The sequence below is a fragment of the Globicephala melas genome, chromosome 20 (genome assembly GCF_963455315.2).
Source record: "Globicephala melas chromosome 20, mGloMel1.2, whole genome shotgun sequence".
Taxonomy (NCBI): Eukaryota; Metazoa; Chordata; class Mammalia; order Artiodactyla; family Delphinidae; genus Globicephala; species Globicephala melas.
In genome coordinates, this window is record NC_083333.1 from 29931730 (window position 1) to 29959208 (window position 27479).

At 44.4% G+C, this 27479-nt stretch overlaps 1 protein-coding gene across 1 annotated transcript in view; it reads left to right on the forward strand.

Annotated features, from left to right (window-relative positions):
- The window catches only part of TNRC6C (trinucleotide repeat containing adaptor 6C), a 139314-nt gene that overhangs the window by 63800 nt on the left and 48035 nt on the right, over nt 1-27479 (forward strand). The window contains exons 4-5 of the mRNA XM_030837821.3: nt 7448-7774; nt 20272-22875. Of these exons, the coding sequence (XP_030693681.3) occupies nt 7448-7774; nt 20272-22875 (2931 nt within the window). The remainder of the gene's footprint in view (nt 1-7447; nt 7775-20271; nt 22876-27479) is intronic.

The window sequence follows — 27479 nt, forward strand, 5'->3', positions numbered from 1 at the left end:
AGTCAAAACTGACCATTTGATTTATCTGTATTTTAAGAATAGATCCAGATTTTAAGAGTCTCTACTTCTCAGTTGAGATTGTTAGTTGCCTGCTAGTTTCAAAGATCTGCAAAATACTACCTTAAAGAAGGTTTATCACTGTCTCATGGAAAAGAGGCCAGAGGTGCAGCTTGGCAGGGTCAGAATTCTTGGTTCCCTCTCCCTCGTCCCTCTGCTGAGTGACGCTTCTCTTCCTTTTCCTCAGCATCCAGGGTGACCCCCCCCCCAGACCACCAGCCACGACACTAGTATCTCAGGCAGCTAGAAATACAACCATGAGGTTGAGTGTGTGGGTAAATTGGGAATACTGTGCTTGCTCTGTACTCTGGGCCCTTGGTCTCGCTAGCTACTTTGCAAATATCTAGTGACATTTTTCTGTTTGTGAGATAAGGCGCTAGTACTTCAGCTGGTACAGAATTGTAAGGGAAAATCTCTCACCCGAAAAGGACCACGACTGATGGTCCTTTATGAAAACAGACAGTTATTTAAATTTAACACATTTCTGAGAAGCCAACTCAAACTTTAACTCCTTCAAGAAGACAGTGCTGTTTCTAGACCAGCGCTATTCAATAGAAATAGAATTCAGGCCACAAATGTGAGCCACATAAGGAACTTCAAATATTCCAGGAGCAACATTTTAAAACTAAAAAGAAACAGGTGAGATTACTTCTAATATTTTTAATTCAATATATTCAAAATTTTATCACTTCAATACATCAATATAAAAATTAATGAGATTTTTGTGTACTGACTCTCTGAAATGCAGCGTGTATGTACTTAGAGCACATCTCAGTTCAGACATCAAGTGCTCGGTGGCCATATGTGGTTAGTGGCTACCATGTTGGGCAGTACATGGTTATCTTTCCGCTAAGTGACCAACTTCCAGTCTATACCACATGCTTCTGTGTCTTGTAACTTTTATTTCCCCTGTTGATTGTTGGTTCACTTAGGTGAGAAACACCTTATGCTTCAGTGCCTTCCTACAACAGTCAGCACCATCCTGGGCTCAGCCCAGGAAATCCTGTTTGGCCTTTGGGTACTTTCAGTTTGAAGGGTGACAGCTTCCAAGCATCACCGTCCAGTACACAACTGAAGGTCAAGGCTGAACTAGAGCTGGGGGCAATATAGAACAGACAGTATTCGGGTGTCAGCCTAGAGTTGATGGTCCTAATCGTGAACCTGGATGGCCTCTCCGCAGAGTCCAGGGCAGAGGAATGAGGCCAAAGATTCGAAGTCTGCTTCTTGCTTCTGGTCAGAGGGCCAGCAGAGCAAATAGGAAGAAGAGGTGAGCAGCTCATCCAGTCTGTGTTGACAGGGTAACAGAGTGCATTCTGTTCTCGCAGCTCAGTGCTAGGCTGTATTAAGAGCACCTGGGTTTCTAAGAGAGCGATCAAATCTCTTCAACTTCAAGTGTTCCCTTTGTTTTCTTGAGTAATAGCATCATATTACCCTTCATTCAGTAATCATAAAGAGGGTGAGCCTCGCAATTGGAGAGGAGACATGAAACTAATTAGTTAGTTATACTTATTTATTTATTAAAACAACGCTCACACAAGACTTTGGCATACATTACTTGGATTTTTCCCCTAAGAAATTTGTACGTCTGATGCTTAATATAATAGCACAGGAAGTTTCTAGTCCCTACAGCAGGAGCTGGTCATACTTTTCCTGTGAAGGGCCAGATAGTAAGTATTTTAGACTTTGTAGGCCATATATATATGGTCTCTGTGACATATTGTTCATTGTTTTTTTCCCTGCCTTTTAAAAATGTAAGAAACATTTAGTTCACCTGCTGGCTCCTGCCTTAATCAGCAGTTATTCACGCGGAAAGGGAAGACTGGCCTAGAGTACTTTCACTCTCAGAATGAGGCTGTCTTATAGAGACACAGATGTAGAAAACAAACGTATGGAAACCAAGGGGGAAAAGCGGGGTGGGGGGCTGGTGGTGGTGGGATGAATTGGGAGATTGGGATTAACATATATACACTAATATGTATAAAATAGATAACTAATAAGAACCTGCTGCATTAAAAAGAATTTTTTTTAAAAAGGGCTATCTTAGATATAAAAAGGACTACACATAATGCATCAGGCAGATAACACAAGGAAAATTGAGTATTTCATGTCAAATAACTTAGAACTGGTTGTTTAGATTCAAAACTAGTAACTGGGGCTTCCCTGGTGGCGCAGTGGTTGAGAGTCCGCCTGCCGATGCAGGGGACACGGGTTCGTGCCCCGGTCCGGGAAGATCCCACATGCCGCGGAGCGGCTGGGCCCGTGAGCCATGGCCGCTGAGCCTGCGCGTCCGGAGCCTGTGCTCCGCAACGGGAGAGGCCACAACAGTGAGAGGCCCGCGTATCGCAAAAAATAAATAAATAATCTAGTAACTGATAACATTCATTTATTTCTTCATTTCTGCATCATGAATTCCTTTTCCTCTAAAGGTTTTGAAGAAAAATAGCCCTGAATTTGTCCTTTGATACTTTTGAAAAGATAACAGCAGTGTCATGGAAGACCAGTCCTGACAGCAACTGTCATCTTGGTTAGCAGACTTGGGCCGAGGGAGTCTGTGTGGATGAGGGTAAGACGGGGTGATTTCTTAGGCTCAGTGTGGGTTCTTTGCTTCTGAGTCCTTGCCAGTTGTTTCCTCCAGGTTTTGAGTTCAGGTAGGTTTTCTTCGTTTCCAGCCTTTGAACAGGCAGGATGACGGGTGGAAGCGCCTTGCCTGGTAGTAGCTGGCCAGCCGATGTTGGTTACTACAAAAGGAAACAGGTTTTGTAACAAGGGCAGGTAGGGCTCTCTAGTGGTTCTCTTGCTTCCTTCCTCCCTCTACTCCTCTTCCTCCTTTTCTTCTTCTGCTTCTTTTGAATTTTGTAGTAAAAGGAAAGAACCAATTGCATTCAGACTGAGCTTCCTAAGAAGCAACTGCAAGTCTAGAATAAAACCTTTGGGCCAGATGCATTAAAATGTGCAGTTAAGTGAATTGATCTGCTGATGACATGTTTTTAAATAAATTTAGTGGTTCTAAGTTTCCCAGACAAGTGTACCTCTACCCTGCTCTCAATTTCGCTCGCAAAGTCCTAATGGAAAGTGAAAGAGACATCAAATTTGCTTCTCTGCTTTTCGTTTTTTGTCTTTTTAGTTAATAGACTTTATTTTTTTAGAGCAGTTTTAGGTTTACAGAAAGACTGGGCAGAAAATAAAGAGTTCCAATATATTCCATCTCTCCACCCCCAGCCCACCCTCAGTGTCTCCTGTTATTAATACCTGGCCTTGGTGTGGTGCATTTGTTACAGTGGATGAACCCGTATTGATACATTATTATTAACTGAAGTCCAGAGTTTACTTGTGCCTTCACTCTTTGTGTTGTACAGTTGATGGGTTTTGGCAAATGCCTCATGTTGTATCCGATCTCACAGTATCACAGTGTCACCACCCTGAAAGGCTCCTGCACTCTGCCTGCTTATCCCTCCCTCCCTCCCTCCCTCTCCCCCGAGCCCCTCTCAACCACCAAGTGCCTTATGGTCTCCGTAGTTCTGCCTTTTCCAGAATGTTATATTATAGGAGTCATAGAGCATGTAGCCTTTCCAAACTGGCTTCTTTTACCTAATAAAATGCATTTAATGTTCCTCCATTTCTTTTTATGGATTGATAACTCATTTCTTTTTAACACTAACATTCCATTGTATGGATGTACCACGGTCTGTTTATCCACTCACGTATAGAAGGACATCTTGGTTGCTTCCAGTGTTTGGCAATTATGAATAAAACTGCTGTGAACATTCATGTAGAGGTTTTTGTGTGTGGACGTAAGTTTTCCACTCATTTAGGTAAATACTTAGAAACTTCTGCTACTTTAATTAGCTAAAGGCCAATATCAGGAAAAAATATATTTGAAGGCCCCTGTACATTTAAAAATCAACCTATAGGGACTTCCCTGGCAGTCCAGTGGTTAAGACACTGTGCTTCCACTGCAGGGAGTGTGGGTTAGATCCCTGGCCAGGGAACTAGGATCCCACATGCTGCACGACGCGGCCAAAAATTAAAAAAAAAAAAGGGAGTGTTAAAAATCAACCTATAATAGGTTTTATCACTTTCTTTAAAAAAAAAAAACGATGTAATGGATGTTCATCTAAGCAATATACAATGCTGAATGCATTGGGAAACACCCAAACTGGCCTAGGAGAGTCAGGGAAGGTTCTGAGGGGAAGTGACATTTAATTTGATATTTAAAGAATGACTAGGAATTACCATGTTTTATTGAATCTGAGATATGATCAGTTGTTTTATGCATTATTTTATGCACCACTTAGAAAAAAAGCATTGCCTTTTAAACTGATACATACAACATCAATTATAAGATGCATCTCAGTTTGAGAGATGTTGAAATGCGGAAATATGTTGTTTTAGGACTGATGATACATGGTGGTTAGACAGAAGAGGGGGCACAATGGCCCAGAAGCAGGAAGTTCAGCATCGTGAAGTTAGAGGGGGCTGGAAAATTGGGCATTAGGACAGCTAACTGCTAGGACCTTGGACTTTATCCTAAGGGTCGTAGGAATCCCCAAAGCCTTCTAAACCAGGGAGGCGATCTGCATCTCAGAAGGATCATGCTGGCCGCAGTGGATGATGGATTAGAAACAGGCTCTGGTCATGGCAAAAGGAATGGAAATTGATGGAGTAGTTTGAGGGCTACTTAGGGGAGACATTTGGGAGCTAGCAATGTCAGCGTTTGGTGGTTGGTTGGATATAGGTTTGGGGAGATAGGGGGAGTAATCAAGGATGGAACCTGGGTTTCTGACTTGGAGCCATTTGCCGGAAGAACAACGGGAAGACTCAGAAGAAGAATGAGTCGAGAAAGCCGATGAGTGTTTGGGACACGTTGACTTTGAGCTGCCTGTAAGACTTCGATGTAGGTATCTAATAGCCATCCAGGTCTCAGACCAGGACCACAGGGTTGATAAATGAAGCGTTGTGCGTAGATTAGATGACCCAGGATTAGTGTCTGCAGCAGAACCTTAAAGAGGCAGAAGAAGCAGCCTGTCATTGGGGAGCAGAAAAGAGTGTCTGGAGAGGTCAGAGGAAATCCAAGAAAGGACTTCCGGTGTCGTGGAGGCCCAGGAAGAGAGGCTCAGGACAGCCACAGCAGTCACCGCCAATACAGACGACTGAGAGGGCAAGCAGAGGAAGCTCAGGGGGGCATAGGGTTTCAGCCACAAGGAGGAAGAGGAGGGTGAGAGGACCTGGCTGAGAGGCACACAGCAGGTGAGGAAGCTGGACCAGAAGTGTGATGGAGGAGAGGAGAAGGAGGCCAGTCGGGAGGGGGGTGTGGGTCGAGAAGAGCCGGAGAGCCGCTGTCTAGAGAGAGCAGAGGTGTGCGCATGTCTAAGTGCTCACCAGGAGGGCCTGGTTGCAGGGTGGCCACATCCTGGCCTGGTTACTGGTTGGAAATGTGCTCTCCTCCACTCCACACGCGAACTCGGTGGCCAGATTTCTCTTCTCTTTTACACTCAGCAATGTCCATCTACTAAGCCCTGGAAGAAAAAATACAAATATTTGTAAAACAAAGAATTAATCGAAGACCCAGTCTTCAACTTTGAGCCTTTATATCTGCTCTGGAGAATGTCATGAGTTGAAGATCCAGGACACACAAAGTCCCTGAGACGGGATCCAGAGCCGTGGAGGGAGCCGTCTTGTGGTGCCTCTCTGACACCATAGGCAGTGAGATGCCCCAGTATTTCATGTGCCACTGAGGAAGGGATGTGCCGTCGATGGTAAGACACATGCCGATGCAAGTGATTTTCATATGTGAAGAAATGTGAGTCTTGGAATTGGTAAATATAATACTAGCCTTGGATAGGAATAACAGAAGTGTGGGACAGAGAACAGTGTGATGTGTATTGTAGGAGCAGAAACCTGGTTTTTGCCTGCTGGTCTTTATTTCTTTGAAGAATAAGGTCCAGTTTATCTTCTGGGGATGGGAGATAAAGGCATTATCACTGGAGAGTGGAAGGTCTTTGAATGAGTCATTGACAGCAGTGGAACCAGGCAGACCCAGGAAATCATAGGCTGGTCAGGAAGCACTGAGCGTGTCCTGAGGTTAGGGCCCAGGAGTTCATAGTGATGCCAAACTGCACGGCTCTGTTTTCTTGAGAGACATAGCAGTCCGAGTCCAGGGTGGAGAGAGTGGACAGTGACAGTGGCTTCATCCAGAATTGAGGGTTTGCCAGGCAGGGTGACAGAAAAACAGTGGGCAGAGGCTTCGCGGATACTGACTGTGTACAATGGGGTTGCGGGGTGGACAGCAGAACCCATTACGGGAGGTGAGAAATGCGGGCTGATCGCAAGGGATAATAAAAGGCAAACAGTGTCGACTGGAAAGGTTTTTATAACGCTGCTTATACAAACAAGATATACAGAGAACTAGGTATAACTCGTTTTGCACATAGCTTTTACTCAATTCTGAAATCAAAGACATTTATAAATTAAGTCGAAAAAATTTTTTTTCAAATAACAGGGTAACATAATATTCTGGATATTAATGTTTCAAATTCAAGATGGAAATGAACTTGAGGCTCAGGTTCTTTGGCGCTTGACAGGCCTGTGCTCCATTCCTCACTCAGGGCCACCACTCAGATCACCTTTTGCATTTGGCATGCTCACTAGCAGGGCTGTCACTCAACTCTCCTGCTCCTTTTTCCTGTTTACATTGCTGTGGAACCTTTGTTGATGCAGCACACTCTGATAGTGTTTTGGCTTTCACTTAATGCATCATTTGCAAATTAGCCTACGGGCATTCTTTTCCAATAAATCTGGGAGGAGTGTAGTGGTGCTATCGATATACCATCACCACAAATGCCTTAATTATTCAGGTAACCCAGAATGCGCATATATATATATATATATTTCTTAGATTGTCTTCAGAATTAAAACAAATATATATATAAATTCATGGACATCTAATGATCCCTTAAATTTGAGAAACACAGACTGAGAGCAGTGATTCTCAAAGTGTGGGCCCAGGACCCGGGGCATCACCCTCACCTGGGAACTTATTAGAAATGCAGATTTGTAGTCTCCCCTCCCTTCCAACCACGTGAATTCCCCGGGCGGGTCCTAGGAATCAGGCCTTTAACCTGACTCCAGCTCAAGCTGAAGAGCTGCTGCTCTAACCCAGCGTGATCACCTGTCTTATAGATGAGGAAACTGGCCAAGAGCTACAGCTCAGGATCGAGGTTCATTTATAGGACAACTGGGTCTCAAGCCTGGAACTCTGGGCTTTCGTGGAGTTCGATTCCAAAGCTCTCCACTGTCATTTCTTTCTCAGTTTTTGGTTTTGTTTTCTTTGGTTTGGGTTGAAGGAGGTGATAACTAAAGTGTTGGGGTCTTTTCCTTTTGTTCCTTCTAGTGCCAGAACCTACTAAGACCTGTTCAAGCCAGCTCCAACCTGCCGGGACCAGTACCAGTACTTCCACCAGCACTCTCTCCAGCAGCAGCAATGGCAAACGTGCGTCTGCCGGCGGCCAGCAGCCAGCTGCATCCCGTTACCTGCCTCGCGAGGTGCCTCCACGCTTCCGCCAGCAAGAACAGAAGCAGCTGTTAAAGAGAGGTCAGCCACTGCCCACGGGGTCTCTGACCAGCGTGAGCCCCACCCAGGGTGCTGGGCCTGCAGGGCTGAGCCCTCCCCCGCTGCCTGGAGCCGGAGCACAGCTGCACCCCAGCAAGCCCCAGCCAGGTAAACCGCACAGAACCCGGCGTTCTTTCTATCTGAGAACTGGTTTGCTACTTTCAACTCGCTGCCCAGAAATAGAAATGGACATGTTTTGATCCATGTTTACTGTACACTTAGTAAAGCTAGCTAGATGATAGCTCGATTCATTTCAATTAGATCTTAAGGTTTACTTCTAGTTCCCCCTACTCATTTATATTGTTCCTCATACACTTTCAGATGGCATTAGCTACTTCAGCTAGTTTGTTGCTCACCAGAAACTAAAGGTCTATGTCAGTACATACAAATCTGCCAAGGCAGATGCTGTAGAGCCCTGCAGTGAACACTTCAAAATAAAACCCTTTTCCCTCAGGTTACTAGGATATCTCCTGACTGCACACATACTTTCCGTGCAGGGAGGTAATAGCATTTTATGGGGAGCGGTGTTTCTAAGTAACTTATTCAAGCATCCTGAGGCAACCCTGCCTGCTGTCTCCCCGTGCTCGGCCCCTGCGGTGTCTGGGGCTCTACGCCGCCTGCTGCTTGTTGTGTCCTTGCCTGCAGTTCAACGATAACTTTCTCTGGGCTCCCAGGAGAGCTCGCAACTTGCTCATTTGCTTTCCAGCTTCCAGAATGTCAGCATCTCTCATCTCCTCTCTCTCCTGTTCCCATCCTCTTGACCTCATGGATTTACACTTTTAACAATTTCTTTACTGGAGTTTCAGGGAAATTTTTGGAAGAGCAAAGTACATGTGTTTGACTGCCATGAATCTCTGATTTTCTTAAATCTTTACGTTTCAAGTAATTTAACTAACAATTGGCAATGGTTCTGGCATCGAAAGCGTATTTGCTGATGGTAGTGAAATTCAGGTCTGTAATTAGAGAGTCAAGGAGGCTTCTTGTGTTAGATTAGAATTTAAAAGAAACATGTCACAATTCATATTAACATTTGTTTTCCTTCATGTGCTGCCTTTTTATATGGGGAATAATTCCAGCATGACATAGAAGTATTTATAGCAGAATTTCTCAAAACCATGACTTTGTGGTTTTATTTGGAACAAATATTTTTAGACAGCTTTGCCATGTCTCTTCAAATAGTCTTTACTTTCATCTGCTAAATTCCTGGTAGAGGCGATGTAGGTCAGTGATTTTCAGCAAAAAGCTAGGAAGGAAAGAAATGATCAAATATATTCACTGAATATAATCCCATCTGCTTAACTGCAACCAGGTTATAGTCAAACGTATGGTTACTTTCCACACTGAAATATGGTTCTCCGACCAATCTTAACAGAGACAAAGATTGTATAGTCAGACCTGTATAGCTTGGGGTGTTGATTTAAGACGCTTAAAAAACTGAAAAACTGAAAAAGAAGTGTAATAGCCCTGCTTTTTTCTGGGCTTATCTCATTGTTATAAGATTAGTTGGCAGTCTTGCATCAGTGTTCTCACCAAATGCGAGAGGTGCAAGATGTTACTGGTATCTTCTTAGATAAGGAGAAAGTAATCAAGAACTTGATTCAGTAAAATTTTATATGAAAGTAATATTCTTTAAGAAAGTATCTGGCTCTGTAATTATAATATCCTTCTCCAGAAAGTTATTCCTAGTTGTTTGTACTTTTTAAAATATATACATTGAAGACTAAATCATCATTTTATACATAAAAACATCTTGAGAAATGGAATCAATCTATATATTTACATTAATAAAATAAGAAATGATTGATTTTTTTGGCTCCCAAGCAAAAGTCTTTGTTTTACACCAATTTCATCTCTTCACCAGCAGTCTCTGGTATCACAGCTTCAGAGGTCCCTTCGGAAACCTGTCCTGGTTTCCTAGTTCCTAATGCAGTCTCCGTCTCTCTGCCTGGCTCAGTGCCCTTCCCAGCCTTGTCCAGCCAGCACCTTTCCTTCTGTCCCCGGGTCCTGCTTTCCGTTCTGATTGGGATTGTTTCCGTATGGCTTCACAAATAGGCCACACTCAGTGTTGCCTTTCCCAGCACATGCACACACCTGATCGCCCTGCCCCTTTCTGTCTGCAAATCACAGTCACCCACCCTCCGTGAAGCCCCTTGAGTACTTCTGTCCTCAAGCTCCTCTTGAAGCTGTAGGATGCTCCATTCGTCCGCAACATGCAGCCTCACACGCACTGTATACTGTGTAACCTGTATTGTATCCTAAAAGGACAGTGTCCGAACCTCTGTGTGACCAGTTGAGCAAAGTGAAAGGAACTGAACTGAAGGGGAAGTCCTGGCAGCCGGCACTGGTTATGCCACAGCCAGTACTTCCATTTCTCACCTAAAATGAGACTTCTAAGGTCCTTTCCCTGGAATCTCCAACTCAAACCCGCTTCCAAAGAGCTCGCTTGATTTTGTCAATGCAAAGCATTGCTGGGACGCCATCCCATGTCCTAGTGGAATCAGCACAGGGACCTAGGTGGGCGTCCCCGGGCATGGAGGCAGTGTGGCAGTGTGGTCAAGAGACAGGTCCGATTCGTTTTCCAGACCCACGACCCCTGTGTGACCTTGTCACTTAGCCAACTGGTAAAAATTTTAACTGATAAGTGTATATAGTCGTATATGTGTAGTGATTCACCCTATTAAGCTTCCAGAAAAATGTTATTTTCTATTCAGACTATGTTTTTGCCAACCTGCAGTATAACTCCAGCTTGAAACACTTGAGAGCTTTTATCTTTTTTAAAAAAGAAGAAACTCTTTCTCGCCGCGCTTAAGGCAGAACAATGTATTGTTTTGGTGGCTACTTTGTACATTCGTAAACTGAGGCTTTGATTAATACGCGGTAGTGTTTGCTACTTAGATCTTTTGTAGATAGAAGCAGGAAAGAAGTTGGACACGTGCCAATTTACATATGGGGCTCATTTAGAAAACTATAGCTAGTGTTGGTATGCCGAACGTTTAGTGTGTGTTCAGGAAAAGCGGGAAAGAGGAAGGAACGGAACACAAAGGAGTAGGAAGGAGAAGCGGTTTATTTGCATGCAGCCAATGGGCAACGCGCCCTTGCTCTTTTGGCAGACTTTCAAAAAACAGAGGAAAAGTGGCTCTGGTGCTGCTGTAACTGGGTCCTGTAGTGAAAATGGCTGTGACAATTGAACGAATTTTAAGAGGCAGGAAGATCGGTTTAGTGTCAGCTGCAATTAGATAATCAGAGCTTTCAAGTCCTCTCCGCGGATGCCTCCCCCCGCCCCTCCCGCTGGAGGGGGTGATCGGCTCCCTCCCGGGAAGGGAAGGGAAGGGAAGGGCAACGCCAGCTCCTGCCCCGCGGGCGCCTGCAGGTCGCCGGGCGCAGTCAGCACGGAGCCTCCCGGTGACGACAGCCGGCGGCCCGGGGCGCGCGGCGACAGGGTGGAGCTGGAAACCCGCGCTGCCCTAGATGCGGGCGCCCGGGCGTTCGGCGCGCAAGGTAGCGTCTCCAGGGGGTGGGCGGCCCCTCTCCGCAGGTACTTTCGCCCCCCGCGGCCCGCAGAGCCGCAGAAACAGAGCCGACACGGAGCAGACAGCAGCTGCTTCTCCAGGGCCTCGGACGGGGCGCGAGGGGCGCGCAGACGACGCGTAAGATGGCGCCCCCGCCGCTGCGCGCGGAGCTGCTCCGGGCCCCGCGCCGCCGCCCCCGCGGCCGCCCCGCTCGGCAGTGCCTCTCACAGGGTCTGACCGCGGAGGAAGCAGCCTCGTTTCCTGCCGTTTTGAAGAAAAACAAGGCAATAAGCATTTTCTTTTGGACACTTTAATTATTGTTTGCAGTAAACCTTTCACTTGGTTCTGCATTTCATAATTCCTTCCATTGATAGAAATTGACGAAGGAGATGTCTCGGAGTCTGTCCAGTGACGGAATTCTGAACTCAGAGCACTTTCTCCACAAGATTTTTACGCACACTCAAGGCAGTGGAGAGGGAGGTGGCTTCGGTTCTCCAAAGCTGAAAACGATGGTTTCGTTGATCCCGCCCCTTGAAACCGAGGACTGTGTGTTATCAGTAAGCGTAGCACTCATGTGTTTTCAACTATGGAAGGCATTTGGAATGACTTTATGATTTATTATTCTGTCATTTCGGTTAAAAGGACTGCGGTGAGAAAGAATGGACTGCGTACTGTTTGTCAGTGTTAGCAATAATTAGGCGCCCCGCGCACTTCTGCGCAAATCTTGCCCGCGCTTCCCTACCTGATTAATGTGGCGCCTAATTAAAAGCCCGCTCACTGTAGCTTCAGGAAGCTCTTCGTTAAACACTTTTTCTTGAAAAGTTTATCTTTACATGGTAACATTTTGGAATTTAAAAAAAGAAGAAAGCTTTTTTCTTTAAACCATGCTATCGTGTGATCCTTTTTAATCACCTAAGACTGTTTATGTTACTTACATTTTTATAGAGACACCTATTTTTAGAACGTGTAAACCATTCAAACAGCAGGAAAAAAGTGAATTTAACATTTGGTGATAGAATGTTGTAATGGAAGGAGCACTGGAATTTTATCCTGAAGATAGGCATTTCTGTTCAGTCCTTACTGGTTATTGGTTATAACACCTTTTCCAAATCTGGCCTCTGAGCCTCTGTTTCCCCATCTGTAAAACAGATGTAATTTGTAAGGTTCAGTTCATTTAATGTGTGTGGAAAGTGCTATGAAATGTGTGGTGTCGTAGGGGTAGGAAGACTTATTTATAAACTCTCTCAAACTTGCTGCATAACAGATGCATGGATTTTAGCCTTTAACGGTTCCTGTGGGCTTATCCTGGAGAGTTGAGAATAACTTACAAGAGAATTCAGTCTTGGTTTATTTTAGAGCTTTCATTCATTTCAAAATGCCTGTTCCCACAAGTCAGTCATTTCACAAATTTCTTTCATAGAGTCTTTTAGACTATAACTAAAAGATGGGTTTTTGAATTGATAGCACAGTCAAGAGACTTTGGTTTATGAAAGGCATGTTATTCAAATATTTTTGAAGTCATAAATTCTCCCAAGAAGAATGGTGTGCTTTAAACATAAAGAGAGTAATAGCCTTAAAAATGTAACACGTTTTCATTTTAGAGATAAATTCTAGTGTCAGAATATGTGGTGGTGGTGGTGGTGGGGTATTGCTGGTGCTACTGGTGATGATGGTGGTGGTGGTGATGGTGGGAGTGATAATGCTATTGATGTGATGGTGGTGTTGGTGATGATGACGATGAGCGGCAAGAGAGGAGAGACTTCAGGGGCTCCCCAGAACAGAACTAGTCAAACTGTGCTCCTCAGATACCCACAGAAGACTTTAAAGGAGTCTGAGTGGTGAAAGGATGGTGGGAGTGGGGAAAGCCTAATTTTTCCAAAGTGGCTTTAGGTTTAACTCCTTTGTGTTTTGGGGAAGTAGGTTCTGCTCTTTGTTTTCTGTTGTCTGGTTTTTACCACTGCACTAAGAAGATGGTGAGTGGTATTTTCAAATCAACTTAAGTCTATATTTGAAAATCAAAAATATTGCATTAAAATCATAACTTTCTGCTTTCTAGTTTTCAAGTCCTTTCCAGCTTTTAAATGCATTTATGTATTCAAACTTTTTTTTTTTTTTTTTGCCTGCGCAGGATGTGGTATCGTAGTTCCCCAACCAGGGATCAAACCAGAACCCTCTGCATTGAGAGTTCCAAGTCTTAACCACTGGACTGCCAGGGAAGTCCCCAAACTATTTTTTTATATATGTATTAAAGTACATAGGTCACAGTTGATTCCCATTTTAAAACTTTTTGAGAAGGAAAAACATGAGAAAACGAGATAAAGTGAAAGAAGGAAAATAAAAAACTAGAGCAAAGACTGGCACCTTTGTGCTTCATGCTCGTCTCGGCACAGAAAGTTCTTTGAGGGGAGACTAGGTCTTGTTCATCTGTGCAGTGTTTGTGAGCTCATCGGTAGGGCTGTTGAACATGCTTGTTCAGCAGAATGTGAGTGTCTCAGGGAACTGTCATCGGAGGACACTGTGACTAGAGTCACACAGGAACAGGCTCTGTACGGGGCCCCAAACTGTAGGAAGAGAGGACCCTGTAAAGAAAGATCCTGGGGCTAAGAGCTTTCTTTAATGTGCCAGAACTGGGAACACTAAGGAGCAAGGCCGAAAATCAAATTGTAGAACCACGGCATAGAGGAATTTTTACCATTTAGCCTTAACTTTTTGGTTTTTAATGTATTTAATGTTCATTTTGACCCTTAAACACCCCCAAATGTGGTATTATCTTGGAAAAATCCATATATCATTTTGGTGTTCCTGAAGTTTAATTACGGTGAAAGACATTGTAATATTTGTCTCTTTCATTTTGTTTCCTTATCCCCTGTTTCCATTACAACTAAAAGCATTTTAAGTAGAAAAATATTTTCAGTGGCTTACATGGTAATAACACATATAAATGTATATAGCAAATTAACTTGTTAGCCTCACTTTAAGCCCCTCCAAATAGTTCCTCATATAAGGGTGGCCGTCTTTGCAAGCTTAGGACAGAAGTCCTCACCTGGAAATGGACTTGAGCTGTTCCGTGCACTGGTGAGAATTGAGCTTCTCCTTTAGGTTCCTTTAGTAGCAGTGATCCCCTGTCCTTTATACCGTCTGTGCCAAAACACAGGTGTAAGTACCCGTTCAGTAAAACTCCCTTGGTGTTTGGGGGACATTTCTTTTTTTCTTCCTTCCTTCCTTCTTTTTTTTTTTTTGCCACACCACACAGCTTGAGTGATCTTAGCTCCCTGACCAGGGATTAAACACAGGGCCACAGCAGTGAAAGCACCGAGTCCTAACCACTGGATTGCCAGGGAATTCCCAGGGGGACATTTCATCTCATGCTTTCACCTCCTTCCCTCTTTTATCTCCTCTCCTCTAGCCTTCTCTCTCTCGTCTCCTTTCCCACCATGTGTACCGAGTTCCAGAACACTTAGCTCCCCTTTGAGTTAGGAGCACTGGTCTCCTGGCATGCACCACTTGCAGACACGTTCTCGCCTTTGAGAAAAGTGTCCTGTTGAGCGGATGACAACACGTAGATTCTGCAGTGCTTGTTGGAGGGAGCCCCCACTTGATCCAGCTACTGAAGCAGGTGATGGAGGGGAGTGAAGAGGGGAGAAGAGTGGTGCTAATGGTCTTTTAAGGAGCTGGATGAAGCACCTGCAAGGATGCGTGAGTCCACACGGAGAGACTGCTGATGAGCTGCACATTAACATCTGAGCTTCTGACTTGCTTCTCCCAGGACTGAGGGCGGATCCGCTCGGAGGTCTTGCAACCGCCCCAGACTCAATATGTCTGGATCTCAGTCCGTCATCTCCCTTTATCCTCTCCTTCCCAGAACTGCCCTTACTCCAGTGTTCCCTATTATAGTTTAATATAGTTCCCTGTGCTCTACAGTAGGTCCCTGTTGTTTATCTATTTTATATATAGTAGTGTGTATCTGTTAATCCCAAACTCCTAATTTATCCCTCCCCCCGTCCCCTTTGGTCACCTTAAGTTTGTTTTCTATGTCTGTGAGTCTGTTTCTGTTTTGTAAATAAGTTCATTTGTATAACTTTTTTAGATTCCACATACAAGTGATATCACATGATATCTTCTTTCTCTGTCAGTGGGCATTTAGGTTGCTTCCATGTCTTGGCTATTCTAATAGTGCTGCCATGAACATAGGGGTGCATGTATCTTTTCCAGTTATAGTTTTGTCTGGGTATATGCTCAGGAGTGGTATTGCTGGACCATATGGTAACTCTGTTTTTAGTTTTCTAGGGAACATCCGTACTGTTCTCCATAGTGGCTGCGCCAATTTACATTCCCACCAACAGTGTGTGAGGGTTTTCTTCTCTCCAGCATTTATTATTTGTAGACTTTTCAGTGATGGCCATTCTGACCAGTGTGAGGTGATACCTCGTGGGTTTGATGTTAAGAACCTTCTGAAGTGTGTGAGTAGGCATTCATGATCTGCTGGAGGTGCATTTGGAAAGACTATTTGGTGCATTACTGAGAAGAGACTGGAGAGAAGCAGGAATGGGTCTGGGGGAGACAGTTAGAAATTCTCCTAGATTCTCATAGGAGAATCCAGTCGTAGTAAGTGAAAGTGTCCTAGAGACTCCAGTGTGTAAACGCGCAGGCGAGACTTCATCCTGCCCTCTGTCGGCTCGGGTGCTGGGGCTCCTGCCAGCACTGCCTCGTTGGTGCCGAGCTGGCTCTGCTGCCCTTGAGCTCTTCCTCTCCACCCCAGGGAAGGACTGAGCGGTGGAACTTGATCACTGTGGGGGCCATCCCTTCAGCAGACAGACACACTTGTTAGAAAGAGCCCAGGCTGCGCGGCGATGCTACATACCCTTGATACACCTTTATGGATGTGTTTTCTTTTTTTTAACCTAATGACTAATATTTTTCATGAAATTTGGGATTTTTAAAATTTACGTGAATGAAAAAAATCCTTTTTCTCACAGGATTATCTCCTTAATTCCAACGTTAGCTTTTGGTCCTTGGCCCTTTGTTGCTCTTGTAAAGCTCTAAGGGCAGAGGACTATCCGTGAAAGTAGAGAATTCAGGTATTTGTCAGCATGTTGATTCAGTGTTTTTCATGTAATTTTTCTCCTCCTTGTTTTCCATCTCCCCTTTTCAGGTTTAGTTACTGTATTTTTTTTTTTCTTTTTTGGCTGCACTGCACAGCTTGTGGGATCTTAGTTTCCCAAACAGGGATTGAACCCGGGCCCTCGGCATTGAGAGTGTGGAGTCCTAACCACTGGACCGCCGGGGAATTCCCTAGTTACTGTATTAAATTCATTACTTGCCTTACCCTCTCTCTGTCTCATAGAGAAGTTTATAAATTATTTTATCTTGTAAAATGTAGGATGTTCTATAGCTCAAAATGTAATGATCTAGATTTATTTTTCTCACCAGCAACAACATTGCTCCTACATTTTATCATCTCATAATGTCAGAAATTAAATAATATTTACTATTTACAGTTTTATGTTTTGATTATAAATATTTGTAGAAAATTCCAAAACAAAACCATCTGAGTAGGAGGATGGCATATTTTGGAATTGTTTTACATTATTTATTGAAAACTCATTGGGTTTTATGGGTTTTTTATATGCAAACAATGTAGTTCTTAGATTGTTCATTTTAAACGAAATAAATCAGTTTGATTATAGAAATGCTTTACATGTGAAAAGATACTCAACATTACTAATCATTAAGGAGAAGCAGATCAAAACCACAATGAGATACCACTTCACACCCATTAGGCTGGCTGTTATTCAAAAATCAGAATATAACAAGTGTTGGCAAGGATGTGGAGAAATTGGAACCCTGGTGTATTGCTGGTATACTGTTTCATCTTGGGATGAGGGATAGTGGTGATGGTTTCACAAAATGAATGTACTTAACACTGCTGAATTGTATACTCAAAAATGGTTAAAATGGAAAATTATATTTTGTATATTTTACCAGAAAAAAAATCTTCTCTCCAATATTGTAGTTGAGATTGACAGTGTCAAATATGTTGCTAGGTATTTTTTTGTGTGATTCTTATGTAGTATATATAAACTCTAGATTATAAATTTTAGAGCTGAGAACTTTAGGGCTTAGGTAGTTAGTTCATCATCATCTTTGTAGAGTTGAGAAATGACTTAAGATTGTTCAGCTAATTGGTGGCTTTAGCTAAAACTCATATTTGGTTCTATACATTGATTCTTTTGTTTGTCCAACAGACATTTATTGGTTGCCTAATATGTAGCAAGCATTATGGATGTAAAACCTTGCTAGGCCAGGCTGGTAACCTGCTACTGCTGGGTGCAGGTTGCAGTGAGTGCTCTCCAAGTCAAGAGGTAGGTGGCCCGCCTTTGGGTAAACCTTGTCCCTGCAGAGGCAAGACCGAGGGAGAGTGAACTGTGGTAGGTTTGCTGACAAAAAGTGATAATCTTTGGTTTTTGTTTGTTTGTTTTTAATTGGGGTATAGTTGTTTTACAATGTTGTGTGTGTTTCTACTGTACAGCGAAGTGGAGTTCCCTGTGCTATACAGCAGGTTCTCATTAGTTATCTGTTTTATACATATTAGTGTATATATGTCAGTCCCACTCTCCCAATGCATCCCACCCCACCTTTCCCCACTTGATGTCCATACGTTTGTCCTCTACGTCTGTGTCTGTTATTTCTGCCTTGGAAACTGGTTCATCTGTACCATTTTTCTAGATTCCACATATATGCATTAATATATGATATTTGTTTTTCTCTTTCTGACTTCACTCTATATGACAGTCTCTAGGTCCATCCATGTCTCTACAAGTGACCCAATTTCGTTCCTTTTTATGGCTGAGTAATATTCCATTGTATATATGTACCACACCTTTATCCCTTCATCTGTCGATGAGCATTTAGGGATAATCTCTGTTTTTTAACTTGGTCTTATTTTCAGTGTTAAATGATGAGTGGCTCATTGATCTCTTTATTTTGAGGGCCACCAGGGAAGCCCTCGTTGATCTCTTTAAATTGGTTATTACATAAGCTAGTTTTTATAGTATAGGCAAAACCAACAGAGGAAATTGTCATAAACCAGGGTAGCAGAGCCAACCCCTAATATCAGTATTTGGCAATAAAGAACTTCATTGTTTTATGGTAATTTAGATACTTAAAGTTTTCTGTTGCCTATCTTCATTTTCCCTTTGTAGTTTTCACCTGGAATTACCTGCCTACTTTTTTTTTTTAATATTTACTTCTTTATTTTCTTAAGAACAAAAGCCTCGGATTTCCCAGGTTGCACAGTGGTTAAGAATCTGCCTACCAATGCAGGGGACATAGGTTCGAGCCCTGGTCTGGGAAGATCCCACATGCCTCGGAGCAACTAAGCCCGTGCGCCACAACTACTGAAGCCCACGCGCCTAGAGCCCGTGCTCTGCAGCAAGAGAAGCCACCGCAGTGAGAAGCCCACACTCGCCGCAACTAGAGAAAGCCTGTGCGCAGCAACGAAGACCCAATGCTGCCAAACATTTTTTTAAAAGAAGAATAAAAACCTCTTACAAGCGACACAGTTGATTTTTTTTTTTTTTGACCACGCCATGCAGCACATGGGATCTTAGTTCCCCTACCAGGGATTGAACCCGTGCCCCTGGCACTGGGAACATGGAACCTTAATCACTGGACTGCCAGGGAAGTCCCTACCTGCCTACTTTAGAATCACCTAGACCATCATTCTAAATTCATTACATTCCTTTTAGTCGCGGCCAGTTAGCTCAGTTGGTTAGAGCGTGGAGCTGATAAATTCATTACATTCCTTTTAAATCAGGCAACAAAAGTCATTTGTTTGGGGTTTTTTTTTTAAGGTTGAAGTTAGTTTTGGTATGTTCTTTCTAGTGATGGTGATAATTCTTTGAATACTTCCTCTTTTAGCTCCATCAAACTATAAAAGAGATTGCGGGGGGGAACCCAGTTTTACTGTCCATGAGTAAGATATTTCTTGTTGAAATTAATTTGCAGAGAACATAATAATGAAAGTGTTCTAAAAGAGAAGAAATATTTAATTGCAATTATCTGTATATCATACTATTTAAAGAAACTGTCAACGATTTCTAAACTGTGTGAGGTCTTGAGTGATGCATACTTCGAATAAAGTCTATTGGAAAATTCGTTGGAATATAAGTTTGATTGCAATGTTAGAAATACCCCAAAAATTAGGAAATTAAAGGAGGTAAATAACAGATACCAAATACTAGCTTCTTTAAAAGGATCATAAGCGTGAAAAGATATAAATACTATAGAAGATATCGTATAAAGTTATTCTGGGGATCTCCAAAGAAAAGACTAAATTAAGGAAGTAGAAAGCAACTGAAGAAGGACTCCATAGAGATCCGAGAAGATACCAGCTATAGCGCTGAGAATATTTTTTATTAATGCACAGGAAACCAGGATAAACCATAATCACTGGTAATGACAGATAAAGTAGTATAAATGTAATCAAATCGTTCTAACTCTTGTACCCTTGATAACATGAGAGATCATTTTCTGAAACCACTTCTCTCTCTCTCCCTCCATCCCCCACCCCCCGAATATTGGTTCTGTTATATGATTCTGCGGGAGATTTACAATTCTTTTCTACCAAATGAGCTGTGTAACTTCTATCTAATACTGTGACTCATTAGAAGTCTTGAAAAGAACTGCAAATTGCACCCAGCATCCAGGCGAGCTTCAGTGTTGTAGCCAGCGTTTCCCAGAAGCTGAGTGTTCACAGGTGTTGCATAGTCGCATAGATTCCAAACTGCTTCCAGTTAAGCCACTTTCTTTACTACAAACGCTTTCACAGATGCTCCTGTGCTAATGTGCATTGTGAATCTTCTCAATACTATGGTGTAGTGGTAAGAATTAAAGTAATTTTAGAAGCATTAACTCTTTTTTGAATGGGAGCTACTTAGAAGACAAATAACTTTTTTCTTGAAGTCATTTTTTAGTATTTGTCATTCAGAATTGAAAACTCGAAATAAAGAGCTTCCCCCAAAGACTAGTTTTAACAGTTGATTCACCGATAAGTGGGAGGAGAATCTAACTTTGAACTTGTTTCATCTTTTGCAGAAATCGGCCACAGCGGGCTGGCAGAGCATTATGAAAGTTCCCACTGGGGACAGCAGCCCACTTACAGGAGCGAAGCCAACGGCAGCTGGGATAAAGTGATAATAGACAGGACCGATAAGGAGGCGTGGCCTTCCATCACGGGAACAGAGGCTGAATCTGCCTCAGAATGTACGACAGACACTGACTGTACCTCCAGCTGTGGCTCAGAGAACAGTAGCATGGCTACAGGGAGTGCCCAGGGCAGCTTCACTGGACATACCAAGAAGACGAACGGCAATAATGGCACCAACGGCGCACTCGTCCAAAGCCCTTCTAATCAGAGTGCCCTTGGGGCGGGGGGAGCAAACGGTAATGGAAATGCAGCCAGAGTGTGGGGCGTAGCCACGGGCTCCAGCTCCGGCCTGGCTCACTGCTCCCTCAGTGGTGGGGATGGAAAGATGGACAACATGATCGGAGATGGGAGAAGTCAGAATTGCTGGGGTGCTTCCAACTCCAATGCTGGCATTAATCTTAACCTTAATCCCAATGCCAACCCAGCTGCCTGGCCTGTACTTGGACATGAAGGAACTGTGGCGACAGGCAACCCTTCCAGTATTTGCAGTCCAGTCAGTGCCATAGGTCAAAACATGGGCAACCAGAATGGGAACCCAGCGGGCACTTTAGGTGCTTGGGGAAACTTGCTGCCGCAAGAGAGCACAGAACCACAAACGTCCACTTCTCAGAATGTGTCTTTCAGCGTACAACCTCAGAACCTTAACACTGATGGACCAAATAACACTAACCCCCTGAACTCTTCACCAAACCCTATCAATGCAGTGCAGACAAACGGACTGCCAAACTGGGGCATGGCTGTTGGTATGGGGGCCATCATCCCGCCCCACCTGCAAGGCCTTCCTGGTGCTAACGGATCATCAGTTTCTCAAGTCAGTGGGGGTGGCAGCGAAGGAATCAGCAGTTCTGTGTGGGGACTGTCCCCAGGTAACCCTGCCACAGGAAATAGCAATTCTGGGTTCAATCAGGGGAATGGCGACACTGTGAACTCAGCATCAAGTGCTAAGCAGAATGGCTCCAGCAGTGCTGTGCACAAGGAGGGAAACGGAGGGAACGCATGGGATTCGGGACCTCCTGCCGGTCCTGGCATCCTCGCCTGGGGGCGGGGCAGTGGCAACCATGGCGTCGGTAACCTCCATTCGGGAGCTTGGGGCCACCCCAGCCGAAGCCCCTCTAACGGGGTGAACGGGGACTGGGGAAAGCCCCCAAACCAGCATTCCAGTAGTGACATCAATGGGAAAGGATCAACAGGGTGGGAGAGTCCTAGTGTCGGCAGCCAGAATCCTGCCACGCAGCCTGGCAGCGAACACACGAACTCTTGGGCCAAAGCTGCATCTTCTGGAACGACAGCAAGTGAAGGAAGCAGCGACGGTTCTGGCAGCCACAACGAAGGAAGCGCTGGGAGGGAAGGAACAGAAGGCCGAAGGCGAGACAAAGGGATTCTAGACCAAGGGCACATCCAATTGCCAAGGAACGATCTTGACCCAAGAGTTCTGTCTAATACTGGTTGGGGACAGACTCCAGTAAAGCAAAACACTGCCTGGGAATTTGAAGAATCCCCAAGGTCTGAGAGGAAGAATGACAATGGGACAGAGGCCTGGGGTTGCGCAGCTACTCAGCTTTCAAACTCAGGGGGGAAGAACGATGGGTCCATCATGAACAGTACAAATACCTCTTCAGTAACGGGGTGGGTCAGCTCACCACCTGCTGCTGCGCCAGCAAACACAGGTTGGGGAGACAGCAGCAGCAAAGCGCCAAATGGCCCCGGGGTTTGGGGGGACACGATAAGCTCTACTGCTGTTAGTAATGCTGCTGCGGCCAAGAGTGGCCACGCTTGGAGTGGGACCGTAAATCAGGAGGACAAGTCGCCCACCTGGGGTGAGCCTCAAAAACCCAGAGCTCAGAACTGGGGAGACGGACACAAAGCAAATCCCGCCTGGAGCGCAGGAGGGGGAGACTGGGCAGACTCGTCTTCTGTCCTTGGACACTTGGGGGATGGGAAAAAAAACGGCTCTGGATGGGATGCTGACAGTAATCGATCAGGGTCTGGCTGGAACGAGGCTCCAAGGTCTGGGACCAGTGGCTGGGGCAATGGCACAAATGCAAAGGTGAATCCAGGGACAAGCTGGGGAGAGTCTTTAAAGCCTGGCCCGCAACAGAACTGGGCGAGCAAACCCCAAGACAGCAGCGCGAGTAACTGGGGAGGAGCCACTTCCGTTAAACAGACAGGAACAGGGTGGATTGGGGGGCCGGTCCCTGTCAAACAGAAGGACAGCAGTGAGGCCACGGGCTGGGAGGAACCTTCCCCGCCATCTATTCGACGCAAAATGGAAATTGATGACGGTACCTCAGCTTGGGGCGACCCGAGCAACTACAACAATAAAACTGTAAACATGTGGGACAGAAACAACCCGGGCATCCAGAGCAGCGCCTCGGTCAGCACCACCACCAGCACCAGCACCACCACCGCGAGCACCAACGCAAACGTGGCCGAGGCGCCCCCGACGCACCAGGCCAGCGCCCAGCTGAACCGATCGCCACTGCTCGGTCCAGGTACGTGGGGGGCTGTGTGTTCCTTTAGAGGCAAAGAAAAAAATGTTTATTCTCATTACATTTGCACACATACTCGACTAGTGTTTTTGTAGCAAATAACATTAAACTGATTTTAGTGCCCTTCACCTTACAATATCGTATTGAATGTCACCCAAAGAGAAGAAAGTTAAGTAGGATTCTCTGAGAGCTTTTGATTCAAGAAAAAAAAAAACATTAAGCACCTTCAAAAGAAAGGAGAGGAAAGAAGAAATACGTCCTCTTAGGAAAGATTGAGGACCATTATGTTAGTTTGTGTTTACTTACTACAAAGTCTTTTTTGTTTTTTGTGGGTTTTTTTTGGCCTCGCTGCACGGCATGTGGGATCTTAGTTCCCCGACCAGGGATCGAACGTGTGCCCCCTGCAGTGGAAGCTCAGAGTGTTAACCATTGGACTGCCAGGGAAGTCCCAAGTCTTCACTTCCTTATGAGATAAACCACTGGTTCTCAACACCAGAGGACTTTCGTTAGAATTACCCAGGAGCTTGGGGACTGGGGGATACCAACCTGAGAGATTGCTAGTGTCATTGGTCTGGAGGTTCAAACCCATTCTGGAGCTGGAACACAGTACAGTAATAATCTAGAGAAATACCCCATGCCTGCCTTTTGATCAGAGATGGTAAGCTGCCCTTCCCAGTCCTTCTCAGACTCGGGGTCTCACTGGCGGTGGAGGGTGTGAAGTGCTGTCAGCTGGCTTGGAGCAGAGCCGCCGCCTCAGCTCTGCCCGGAGGCCTGGGGTAAGTCTGAGCCAGACCTGCAAGCGTAGCCCTTACTTACGTTTCTAAGGAAGTGAAAGCAGCTCCTGAAGTACAGCCCGATTATCTCGTGCACTTAGAAATAAACACTCTGGGACACTTAAAAATCTATGTGCAGACACAGGAGAACATTGAATATTAATTAATAAAACATTTGATGAATAACATCTTCACAGTAAACTCTGAATCTAGCAATGAGATTAAGGGAGAATCTCCAGAGACGGTTTCTTTCACCCCTGAACTTTGTCAGGTTTCATCAAGACGTACAGATAATTTGAGAGGGATTGGGAGGCGGTGGGGTGAGGGGTTAGGGAGATAACTACCCAGTTAATTTAGAGTCAAATATGAAGGCCATTATAGGCTTGATCTGAGTGAAACCAGTGACATGGTGGGGTCATGATATCTTGCCTAGGGCTGTGTCCTCCCACGGTGGATGGAAGTGAAACATAGTGCCACATGTCAATCAGAAAACCAGAAGAATACTGCTAATGTCGCTCCTATTCCAGAACATTTTGTAATCCGTATTCTACATACCTATCCACCTATTCTCCTCAGCTCCTCAGAAATGGGTCTCATTACCCTTGGCCAGGCGTTCAGCTGTGCCGGTGGTAATCCCTGTAGCTGTCTCATGAGGTTGGAGGAGGCCCCAGCCAGAAGCAGACTTGACTTTGCATTGTATTCTTATTCTAATGATATTATATTTGCTTTATCGTTTAGTTTTCTGGCACAAACATAACCAAAGGCAGAGATTGTGTGAGTTAATCATGGAAGAAGCATATCACCCATTCGATGAACTAAAACTTGAAAGAAACTGGATTTGGGAATCCTCTCGCTAGGTAGATAAAACACATGTGCGGTTTCTCTAAGTCTCCTTAGAGCAGAAGCTGGAGGACATTGTCCTGCCTGCAAGCCGCCCTGTCCTAGAAGCTCAGTTGCTCTTTCATCATCCTTTGGTATAAAAATGATACTCAAAAGTAGAGTCACCTGCAGATGGAGTGAATCAGCAAGATGCTGTTAGAGCGTGACTATTTTCACACCATAACCTCAGAAATCGATCTCACCGACCCCTCCAGCCAGAGGAATTCTATTTTAAGCACCACGCAGTAGTTACTGAAAGAGGAATGAGCTGTGAGCAATCAATGCTTTGTGTGGGTATGAGATTTTTCTTGGGTTTCAGTTTGGTTAGGCTGTTTATACTTTCGTGTGTGTTGAGGGACTTGGTAAGTCAGGCTGGACGTGAAGGAGGACCAGGGAATCAGAAGTCCTGCTCAAGAAGTAGGAGGAGATGCCTGTCAGTGCAGGTCCTGCGGATACACATGAAGGTTTTCACTTTAGGTACCTTCAGTTCAAAATGAATAGAAAAATGAGACAAAGATGCCATTTGCCCCGCTACACAGCATATCAATAAGAAAGAGTTAGCCCATTTAAAATCGGTATTAATGCACTAAAATAAAAACCTATTTTTCTGTTTCTGATACCTACCCTCTGTGATGACTCAGTAAGACGGGCAAAGGCAGCTCTTCCTAAGAGGCTGTTGTGCAACTTGAGACCACGTGGTCAGCTTTAAAAAGGACCCTTATCTGTAACCCTCAGATAGACTCCCCTGTTTTTGGAACAGAAGTGTCAAATAAATGCCCGAGAAACAGGGCGTTCTAAAAATTATGGGATGCTTTGCATCTGACTGAGCAAACTCTTCCACATAAAGCTTCACTCTAAGTACCTATCTTGATTTCAAATGTGAAGAATTAATTGTTGCTGCAGTAAATAAGAAAAATTGCCAGTAGCCAGTAGCCATCCAAGCATTGTAATAAATTTACATTAGGCTTACATGCCATCATTATGAACAAACTCCCATCTCATTAATACTTAAGTTAGTACCTAAAAATACCAAGCACATAGCAAGCGCTCAAATGCCTAATCAATTAAATTTTCAGTTCTTTATTTTTCCTTCACTTAATTGTAATTGGTCACTTTTTAACTGAACCTTTCTTCCCCAAAAGGAGTGCCTGTCACACTTGTAGAACTCTCTAAGTAGCATCCGTGGAACAAGCTAGCGTTGATTTCTTATTTCACAGAATAACGAATGAATGCCACCTCCCAGCTTAAGTATCTGTAGTGCTTAGGATGAGAATCTTTGAGTCGGGTGAAGATTCTCTTTCTCTAGGTTCTGTTTCCTGGGCTCTTATCTGCTCTGTGCTCATTTTCACGCCAGTCTTCTGGGCCTGCAGCACTTGGGCACCCTGGTTTTCTCCGTTCTGATAGAAAGATAAAGAATGTACAGTAAGTCCCCTACATACCAACCTTCAAGTTGCGAACTTTCAAAGATGTGAATGTGCGTTCACACGTCCAATCACATTAGTTAGTTCACATTGAAACGGAACAGGACCCTAGGGTCCTTGCCCCCTCCCACCATGTCCTCAGCCTGCCTTTCGTCTGTGCAAAAACTTCGGCCAAAGAATTAGTTTAATCAGAGAAGTGAGAAAATGCAGAAACAAAGGAAAACAGAGGAGACCAAATAATAATAGTTTAGTCAGTAAACATAGTCAAGGACCTTTATTTCCTCCTCAGTGGCTGTAGATAGTATTCTGAGCCGTATCCTGTGAGCTGTCTTATAGATAGTGAAACCCACACCAGGTGGCAGAAGTTATCTACATGATGAGCAGGCTGTAGCCATGACATAAGCTGCCACAATTCCAAGAACTGGCCTCAAGGAAATGGAAACGCACAGACCCTGGAACTGAAGATTAACTGTACCTAAAGCAATCCAGATGACTCTGGTCAGACCACTGATGACCAATTTCAAGATGCCTGTCAGGCTGACTGTATTGTTTCTACATGTAGCCCCCTCCCTCTGTCTCTAAAAGCTGTTGCCCCCTGATTGTCGGGGGAGGGGGGAGTCGGCCTTTGGACAGGCGTCCGCCCTCCCCACCCTCCCCGCTTGTTGCCAGCATCCAAAATAAAGCAAACTTTCATTTGCACCAACCTGGCCTCTTTATTGGCTTTTGAGTGGCAAGCAGCCGGACCTGGGTTCGGTAACAACATGTCTGGCGTACATTGTCACGTGCACGCATCCTCTACAAGTGGTTGTGCTTTTGTGTACTGTACTGTACAGTGCTGTATAGAGTACAGTGGTACAGTATCTTTATTTCAAGCCCAGGATGAGTGAGTGAAAGTGCAGCTTGCCCTCTGTCTCCTGTTGCTGACGATCCTTCAGCTCTACCATCTCCCACCTCCTGTCCCTCCTCCAGTCAGTAACGCTTCTTGCCTGTTCACTCGATGCCAGCCCCTTGTACTGTATGCCAGCTGTTGTACTGGTACTACTGTACTTTTCAAGGTACTGAACTGTAAGATTAAAAATGTTTTCTTTTTCCGTGTTTTTTATGTATTATTTGTGTGAAAAGTATTATAAACCTATTACAGTAGAGTACTATATAGCTGATTGTGTTAATTGGGTACCTAGGCTAACTTTGTTGAACTTACGAACAAATTGGACTTACAAACGCACTCTCGGAACGTAACTCGTTCGTATGTAGGGGACTTACTGTATATTTAAAATGGACTGAAAACTACATATTCTGGTAGCATCTCATTGCTGTTGTCATTTTATTCCCAGCACTGTGTTTGTTCAGTTGAAGAAGGGAGATAATTGGGACTTCTCTGGTTAAAGACTGTGCTTCCACTGCAGGGGGCATGGATTCGATCCCTGGTCAGGGAACTAAGATCCCGCATGTGGTGTGGCCAAAAAAAAAAGGGGGAGGTTGGGAGGGTAATGACTCCTGTATCCCATGGACCATCTTTTAAAACTTTAATATC